This window comes from Seriola dumerili, unplaced genomic scaffold (assembly GCF_002260705.1).
Source record: "Seriola dumerili isolate Sdu_G_001 unplaced genomic scaffold, Sdu_1.0 BDQW01002177.1, whole genome shotgun sequence".
Lineage (NCBI taxonomy): Eukaryota > Metazoa > Chordata > Actinopteri > Carangiformes > Carangidae > Seriola > Seriola dumerili.
This window is the reverse complement of record NW_019176432.1, coordinates 258995-268705: the sequence shown is the minus strand read 5'-3', so window position 1 is coordinate 268705 and position 9711 is coordinate 258995. Positions and strand designations below refer to the sequence as shown.

Genomic DNA, 9711 nt, shown 5'->3' with positions numbered 1-9711 from the left:
CAGGAAAATACACGGATATAAATTTCCAATCATGAGACACTATGAACTGCAGCTTTTCATTAATGGACTCTAATAAAGGAAACTAATTAACAGCAGCTCTGATGTTTAGTTTCAAAGATCTGACTGGATGAGAAGTCGAACATTAAATCAACAGGATCATTTCCACATTATTAACGTCATTAAACATTTATAAATGCACATAAAACACATGTATTTTTATTTAAGTCAGAAAATCCTTTATGCTTTAGATGTAAAAACAATGAGTCACATGTTCAAATATCTGCAGCTACAACACAGTCGTCAATAACACACACACACACTCCTCTACAGCTGCAGCTAACCAGCTTCATCCTCCTGTGTTTTCTTCATTAATCGATTAATTGTCGTTTTTGTCAAATGTTTTTTTGTCTGAAACTCAGAGACTTGATTTCCTCCGATTCATGAAAAGGAAAAGAAGAAAATTCACATTCGACAAACTGGAATTTATTTCTTGAAAAGTGTCAAACGATTAATCGATTATCAGAATAGTCGATCGACTAATCGTTGCAGCTCTACTCTCTCACTTCCTGTCTCGTACCTACCTGCTCTCAGGTGTTCAGTGTCCAGCAGCTCAGACAGGAAGTAACATCAGGAAATCAGAACAGACACACTCATTAATTATTACTAATCTATTCTCCTGCAACTGCTCTTCAGCTCCCTCTCCTCTGCTGCACCTAACTAAGAGCTGGTCCTGTTCCTGATCCTGGACCAGATCCTGGACCTGATCCTGGACCTGATCCTGGACCTGATCCTGGACCTGATCCTGGTCCTGGTCGTACCTTGACGGCGGTGATGAGGCGGACGTAGTCGCCCAGTAACTCAGAGAAGAGGTAGAAGTCTGCGTTGGCCTGGTCCTGGTGCAGCTGGTCGATCTTCTCCTCCACCTCGGCGAGCTGCGACAGAGCGCGGGACAGAGCCGTGTGGTCCTCGCTGTTCCCCAACATGGCCGCCGACTTGGCAAACTGCGCCGTGTTCACAGACAGCTCTGGAGGGGGGGTGGGGGGGTGGGGGGGTTAAATCCAGTTTGACGTTAGAAAGTCAAAGACTGAAACACTCGGAGCGTCGTACCTTTCCTGTGACAGACCAGAGACTCCACGCTGCCGTGAAGCTTCCTCAGCTGAACATCCAGGTTCTCGAAATGCTGCTGCTTCTCCTCGAACCACTGACACACACACACACACACACACACACACACACACACACACACACACACACACACACACACACACACACACACACCACACAAACACACACACACACACACACACACACACACACACACACAAACACACACACAACACACACACACACCACACACACACACACACACACACACACACACACACACACACACACACACACACACACACACACACACACACACACACACACACACACACACACGCTTTTATGAAACTTATTTTGCTAAACTTTAATTGTTCAAAATTGTTCAATAATCATTTGACTGATTTTTCCGTCTGTCTCCTTCCATTTCTTCCTGTTTCCTTCTTTTCTTCCCTTCGACCCAGTTCCCTATCTCCATTTTTATTTTTTCCTTCTTGCTTCTATATTTTTGTTTTTATTTACATCTTTCTTTTCCTCTTTTATCTGTTCTTCCATCTCTTCTTTCTTTAACCTTTATTTTCTGATTTCCTTTCTTGAATCATTTCCTTCCTCTCTACTTCCTTATTTCCATCCACTCGTCCTTCCTCCTTCCCTCCTTCACTTCATCCCACAGGTCTCTCCTCTCTTCTACCCTCCCTTCTCTTCTTCCTGTGCCTCCTTCTGTCATTCCTTCCCTCTAACATCCTTCCTTCCTTCCCTCCTCTCCTCTCCTCCCTCCTTCACTCACGGCGTCGGACTCGTTCATCTTGATGGTCATCTTGTTGACGGCGTCCGCGGCCTTGTTGACCATTCGCAGAAGTCCGGCGCTGCTCAGAGCCTGAGTGCTGACTGCCCGCGGCAACTGGCCGACAAACAAACAAACAAACAAACAAACAAACAAACAAACAAACAAACAAACAAACAAACAAACAAACAAACAAACAAACAAACAAACAGTTTGAGTTTTACTTCCTGGTCCCTCAGACTCGACTCTTCATGTTTCCCTTGAGTCTTGATAAATTCTCCTTCTTCTTTGCTGTTTTATTAAGTGTTGTTGAGTTACCAACACTTCCTGTGTGATTTTTCACTTTAAAAGTCTTCCAGCAATTTAATGAGCATAATCCCTTCCATGTTTGGCTTAGGCTTTTAATTTGAAACATCAGCAAGAAAAGTTGAGTTTCACTGACGTTGTTCCACAAAGATCGTTACTTGACTTCATTAGTGACGTCCATCATTCGTGTTTGAGGCCGAGCTTTTATTTGAAGATTTATCATCTTACTTTTTCTTTTTTGTTTGTTTTTTCTCATTAGCTTCTTTTTCTTTTACTTTTCTTCATCTTTCACTTTCACTCAGTTTCTGATCAACTCAACAGCTTTTCTCAGTTTTACTTTCATCTTTTCCATCTGCCTTTCTTTTCTGTTTTTCCTTCTCTTTCAGTTTTCTCTTGTTAACTTCTTATCTGCGTATTTGTTTTTCTCTTTTCTTCCTGTGATTTCCTTCAGATCTTATTTCTCTTTCTCTGATCTCTAAGTTTTACTGCGCTATTTTATTTTCCTGTTTTACTTTCCTCCGTTGGATGTTGTGTTTCTTTCTCTTTCCCTCCCTCTCGACTCTGTTGCAGCTCTTCTCTCTCCTCCTCTCTGATTGTAATGTCTCCCACGTTTTAGCTGCCGTCAGATTTAATGCAGACACTTTCTGTGCAGAGCAACTTTACCAGCTGCAAAAACTGAGTCAGAGCCCGGCGCCTCGGTGCAGGACGCCTCCACGTCCGTCTGAAAATAGACTCATTTTTCTTCATTTTGGAAAAGTTTTTTTTTTTTTCCTGGACATACGAGGTTTTCCTCCGACGGTGGAGCACATTTGCTCCAATCTCATTTAACAGGGGCGGCGGCAGCCAGGGGACGGCTCGGTCCCCGGGGCCCTCGCTGACGGAGGGACGAGGGTAAATGAGCAGAGGCGTGGGGTAAAAATAGCTTTAAATTGCAGCTTGGTCCCATTTGTCCCCCCCTCCCTCCTCCCCCCTCCTCCCCCCTCCCTCCTCTGGTTGTGTTTCATTAAGCGGGCTGGACGGACCGACACGCTCGGTCAAGCGTTGGAGCGATTCATCTGTTAAACCGGTGACACGAGGCCATTTATTCTGGACCAACGTCTGCCAGCTCCTTCACAACGCAATCCCACTAACAGTTAGGTAGGTGGCAGCGAGGGGGGGGGGCGGGGGGCGAGGAGGGGGAGGACAAGACGAAATGTTACAGAGGATTTAGTGGGAGTGGACAATAAAGTGAGGAAACAGGAAACGCCGCAGGCCCTTAAACCCTGAGGCAGTTTTTAGAGGCTCGGCTCGCAGACGCCGCTTCCAGCGTCTCAGGACGAGAGCGCCGCGGAGGCCGACGCTGCCTCCGTCCGTCCGAGCGTCTGACTTTAAGAGTGAGACATCTTGGTCCTCGGAGGATGAACCACACTGACCTCCTCACCTTCTCCAGCCTGTCGCTGTATTAGCACAAGCTTTGCAGGAGCTGCTTCCTGGTTTCTCGGGTGTTGTGTTTGGATTACTTGACTTGACTCGTTTGATTTTTGGACGATATTCTTTTGTTCGTCATTAGTTCATTTATATTATTTGCTCGTCCACCATAGTTAGTTTTCTTTTAGTGGTACTTTGTTTATTCTGGTAACACTACGGGTACTTGAGGTTATTTAGGCCGGGAGACGGGTTTCGGACCAGCATGCACCTGGGTGGGCCTGTGTCCTTCTGTCCTTCAGTTTGCTGCTTGTTTGTGTGAATAAAAAACTTAGGTTTGATTTTGAGTTACTGGAGTCTGCTGCACAGTCTCTCAAAACGTTTCCTTAGTTTAAGAAAAACATTCAATATTTTACAGCAGTGAAATTCTACTGTTTCCATGGAGACTGCTGATTTGCTGCCATTAGCACTTGTGCACAACAGGAGGATTACAGGGCGAGAACAGTGACAGTAACTAATACAAGTTCCACTGAAAAATAAAACACCAACATTAAATAAACTACAAACTTAATTAAATGAAATGAGAAAAGATTGTGAGATCGTAGTTTTTTCTTTGTTTTTTCTTGCCGTTTTTTTCGCGGAAGCTTTTTCGGTGCCATCGTTTCCTTTTTCACCTCAGGTTTTATTTTGAACGTCAAAATGTTACTGTCACTGTTCTCGTCCCATAATCCTCCTGTTGTTGTGACGGGAGCTTCACCAGCTGAACTTTAAGTGATTCCTGAAGTTCAACAATAAGATACGGAGAAAAACTTCAGCGAACCTTTAGGAGAAAATTTAAGGGTGTTTTGTGCGACGATTTTTATTTTCAGGAAACTGTAATCCAGCCATTAAGGAAAATCTTAACTTCAGGTGTTTTGCGCGACCAGCCCCAGAACTTTACTGTTCTGGTTCTGGTTCAGTGTCATAGTGTTATTTTCAGTCGCAGCAGCAGCAGCTGTTTCTCTGAGAACATCTGTACGAAGCCGCCGGCAGCAGACGCACTGAGTCAGAGAGCAGCTGCTGAACGCTGCAGCTGGTGGAGACCAAACACAGAGCTAAAAGAGAGGGAACAGTGGACTGAGATCCACCAGGTGACGCCGACACCACTGAAGATGGACGATCGTGTGGCATGAAGAATCAGTTAGTGCAGGTTTAATTAAAAGGAGGACTACACTGAGTCGCCATCGCCGCTCTCGTTCGTAGTATTTTTCTGCAACTAAGCAACAAACTGCAGAGCAGACGACCTGCTTCCTGTTTACACCTGCAGCACATGCCCAGTGTTTGTGAGCGGTCATGTGAGATGTGTTTGTTTCGTGTGTTTTCAGGCGTGTTAGTGTGGAACGAGATTATTTGTGATAAGGAGCTAAAACTCGTCTGGACGGAGACGTTTTAGCTTGGAAATGAAAGCGTATTAATGTTGACGTAGCCTGTGAGCAGCAGATAGTTGGAGTAGATAACCAGAGACCCAGAGAAAATGAGAGGAACTGATTCATCGGCTCTGTCTCTGTTTCCTGACATTAGCTGATATCTGCAGACAGCTGTTGACTAGCGTTAGCTACGCGGCGGGTATCTGCTCACTGTTCAGTCGGCTGCGATGACCTCACCTCCACTAAACAGAGATGATCCGTCCACATTAAACACGAACCGAGGGGGCCGATAAGAGTTTTTTTTTTTTTTTCGACCGTCTCTCATGTTCTTGCGATTGTTAAATTCAATCGTGAGCATGTCGTGCTTCACGTCACAGTTTATGGGACCATAATGAGTCAAGACAGTTAATGTTGCCAGCTGTCTGTGAGTGAAAATACTTGGGTTCGTGCACTTTGTTATAATTCAATTGTTCAAAATGTAGACAATTTACAGAACTTAGAAAAACAAAAACTTTGAATGAATTGAATCAGTTTGATGTTTCCTGCAGTCCTAGCATGACAGTCACCATGAGTCATAGAGGTCAGTGCAGCAACGCTTTCCCTCCTAACGAAATCTAGTTTGCAGCTACTACTTTAGTAAATTAAGTTTTCTTATTAGTTCAGCGAGGAAACAAATGGACCAACAATAGAGCTGAGAAATAAAGAGCGGAGTCCAAAGTTTCACTGCAACAAACTCGTCATCTGATGTTTTTAACTCGGCGTTCAGGTGAAGACTTAACTCCACAAACTGAACATGAAGGAATGAGGTCGCAGCTGCTCAAACTTTTCCTGCAGGTTTTGTTGATTTTCTGAAGCGAAGCGTTGAAGCTAACGGAGCAGACTGTCGTCTCATATAGTCTGAAGGTCTGTGTCCATGTGTAGTGTGATTATAGATCAGCTCTAGCTTCTATATTAATACTGTGAAAGTATCAAAGCCTCAGTCCACAGAGAAATGCACACAGCCTGTATTCAGAAACTGAGCCTTAAAACCAGCCGTCAGGACTTCTGGAACTTTGTGATGTCACAACAAAGCAGTCACCAAGCCCCGCCCACCTGGACCCACCATCCAAACCTTGCAGGATTTGGTTTCTCTCAGTGTTTTTACCTGAAATCTGCTTTATTTTTATTGGATCACTCAGAAAACAGTCAGCCAATCAGAAGAGAAGCTCTGAGCCTCCTCTCTTCTGATTGGCTCACAGACCTGTTGTTACTAGAGCTCCAGAGAGAAGCCTGAGAGAGGAGATGTAAAACTACACTGAGATGGTTTTATATCTTCTGATGGATCAACACTTCAAATAAAACACAGAAGAAGAAGAAAATATGGAGCTTTAAGGTTTAAAAACTTAATTAAATCTGTAGAAAAACAAAGAAGCAGAGATCTGACTGTCAATTGATAATAAGCAGGTTTGTTTCTACAGACTGATGCTGATGTGTTTAGCATGTGATCAGATGTGTTCATGTTCCTCTAGTGAAATGTGTGATTTTGTTATTTACATCTGAGCTCTCCAGAAACTGCAGGACGTCGGGATCCTTCAGCAGGACGGGATGCTTCACTGTCCTCATCAGATACCTGAAACACAAACACAAGATGCTTTTACTTCTGACAGCACGCAAGTTTTTACAACGACCATTTTCCATCCAATGATACGCTCTCCTCATCGCTGGGTGTCATGGTAACATGCTTCTTCTTTGACGCTATTGGCTGATGTCTAAAGTTCTTCAGCTCAGAGAAAAAAGCTGCTTCCTGTTTCAGTCTAAAACAGCAGCAGTCACAAAATAAAAGCTACATGTGAACAAACTGAAGAAAAAAAACATCAACCTTTCAAGGCTTTTATTTTGAAATGTTAAAACATCATTACTGTGTTGTAACAGAGTCGAAACACAAACAGTCAAATTAAAAATGTGTTTGTTCGTCACTAACACAGTTTTCATTGTGTGTGTGTGTGTGTGTGTGTGTGTGTGTGTGTGCATCAGCGTGGAGTTCTGCAGCTCTGAGCTCCATCAGCTGTCACTGGCTGACCTTCCTGTCAATCAAACACCATCAGTAAAGGGCAGCAGAATGTCAGCCCCGCCCCCCACCACCCCACCTTCCTGCTCCTCAGTATTCAGTGCGCACACACACACACACACACACACACACACACACACACGTGTTTGATGATGATGTATCTAATATTTGTGGTTTAACCTTTTGGCCTGTAAAGTTCTGACCAGGTTGATCTTTACCACGACTGTATGCACACACACACACACACACACACACACACACACACACACAGTCTGCGATTCCGTCACCTAAATTTCTTTGTTGTCATGGTAACAGGACGGTAAGCTGAGAACAATAAAGCTTTAGGTCTTGAATCAAGTCAAATTAAATAACGTGTTTCAGTCAGAGACACACAAACACACCGGGACAATGCTAATGCTAATGCTATGTTAGAACAAGCTACAATAAAAATCAGCGTCTCGTCATCATTTATTTTATGTTTTTACTGTTTGAATGATTTAAAAAATAACAAAACAAAATTTAAAAAAACAGATTTTCAGCAACTGATTTTGAATTCTCAAATGTCAGAGTGTCCTTGAACGCACCACAGAGGACAGATATGACTAGTGCAGTTTTAAACTTGTCTTTCCTAATTCTTTACATATTTTTTTTTTCTTTTATATATTATAGTATAATGACATTTTTTAGAGTTTCTGTATATATATATATTTAGCTTTATTTTTATCTTTATAATCTACATCATATTCTCTTTTCTCTGCTGAGGGAGCGACTGTAACTCAACCTTATTTCCTCCTGGGGATCAATAAAGGATTCTGATTCTGAGATATAAAAACGGTCTGTCCTCACAGCTTCATCACCACATGATGATGATGAAGATGAAACCGTGACGAATAAAACAAATGTGACTAAATGTCTCTAAACTGATTCACACAGAGATGAAGCGAAACCAGAGACGAGCTCCTTCCTTTCAGTCAAACACCCCGACTCTTTATCTTCTCCAGCTGTGTGTGTGTGTGTGTGTGTGTGTGTGTGTGTGTGTGTGTCTGTACCTCTCCAGCGCCGACCTCCTCTTCTCCACGAACTCGTTGGACGACTGGTCCTCCTTCCCCACCTTCACCTTGGTCATCCCTGCAGACGAGGAGACGCTCGTTAGCGCGAGTGATTCTCAGGCGGGACGAGGACAGTCGTGTGTTTGTATGAGCTGTGGTCACTGACGGTCACAGAGCACGTCGTGTTTATGAATATATCATCTTTTATTATATATTATATTAATATTATATGTGTATGAATATTTACAGCTGTTTGCAGAGAGTGAAAACCATTGTGGTAACTAACATCTGGTGAAAGAAACATCTGGAAGTATCTGAATGACTCTCTCTGAACCTTATGATTATAACACACCTGAAAACACATATCAAAAGATGACCTTTAACATACACTGCACATGCACGTGCAGGTGTAAACAGGAAGTAGATCGTCTTCTCTGCAGTTGCTTGGTTACAGAAAAGGCTACAAACGAGGAGCCGGAGATTTCTTTTCGAGGACGAGGTCGTTAGGTTTTTCGTCCAGACAAGGTCACGTTATAGGAGCGTGACAAATCAGAGTCGTGACTGATGAGACCCAAACAACCCAAGAGTTTTCAAAATAAAACGTCCAGCAGCATTTCTGTCGTGTGATACCAGACTTTGTTCAGCTCCTGTCCAAACTTTAATACTCAGTCCACTTGTTTTAATACTGAGTGAGCAGTTAGTGGAGTTAGTTAAAGAAACAAAAGAAAAATATACACAAAATGCCATTATTTTCAAAATAAGAGACATTCACTCTTTAAATTAGACATTTCCTTATTTACTTATTAATCACCTCTTATTCACTTCAAAGTCTCTGTTTGATAATTATTTATATATATATATATATATATATATATATGTATATAAAGTTATGGTGTTATGGTCTGGAGTCCAGCAGAGGGCGTCTTTGGCAGCGGTTTCACTTACCCACAATGCTTTTCTCCGGTGCAGGCGGGACGATGTAGCCTATGTGCAGGTACTTCGAGGCGAGTTTACTGTGCAGACCCAGGAAGTCACTGAAACGCCTTTTTACTGAAAACTCATTACGCTTGAACAGAGACATGGAGGTCTGGGCGAGAGACACAGGGAGAGGGAGAGAGAGAGAGAGAGAGAGAGAGAGGGACAGAGAGAGAGAGGGACAGAGAGAGAGAGAGAGACAGAGAGAGAGAGAGAGACAGACAGAGAGAGAGACAGAGAGACAGACAGAGAGACAGACAGAGAGAGAGACAGACAGAGAGAGAGAGACAGAGAGAGAGACAGACAGAGAGAGAGACAGACAGAGAGAGAGAGACAGAGAGAGACAGAGAGAGAGACAGACAGAGAGAGAGACAGAGAGAGTAAATAAATAAAACTGAGCAATTCCCAATTACACAATTCTATTATTTTATGTTATATAACATATTATATCATAATATATTATAATTATATTATATTATTAAATAGAGATAAATATTAATGCAAATATTAATGATGCATTGGGACAATGAGAGATAATTACAATAATTAAAATGAAGTCTCTCACCTTGGTCGTCACTTTGTAGGCCATGTACGCATTCATCCCATCACCTGGAACACACACACACACACACACAC

General features: G+C 42.8%; 1 protein-coding gene across 1 annotated transcript in view; it reads right to left on the bottom strand.

Moving 5' to 3' along the window:
* The window catches only part of snx2 (sorting nexin 2), a 24150-nt gene that overhangs the window by 6996 nt on the left and 7443 nt on the right, over nucleotides 1-9711 (bottom strand). The window contains exons 5-11 of the mRNA XM_022769074.1: nucleotides 9641-9684; nucleotides 9046-9187; nucleotides 8101-8179; nucleotides 6538-6613; nucleotides 1892-2005; nucleotides 1108-1201; nucleotides 819-1024 (exon numbers count right to left, since the gene is read on the bottom strand). Coding sequence (XP_022624795.1) covers nucleotides 819-1024; nucleotides 1108-1201; nucleotides 1892-2005; nucleotides 6538-6613; nucleotides 8101-8179; nucleotides 9046-9187; nucleotides 9641-9684 — 755 coding nt within the window. The remainder of the gene's footprint in view (nucleotides 1-818; nucleotides 1025-1107; nucleotides 1202-1891; nucleotides 2006-6537; nucleotides 6614-8100; nucleotides 8180-9045; nucleotides 9188-9640; nucleotides 9685-9711) is intronic.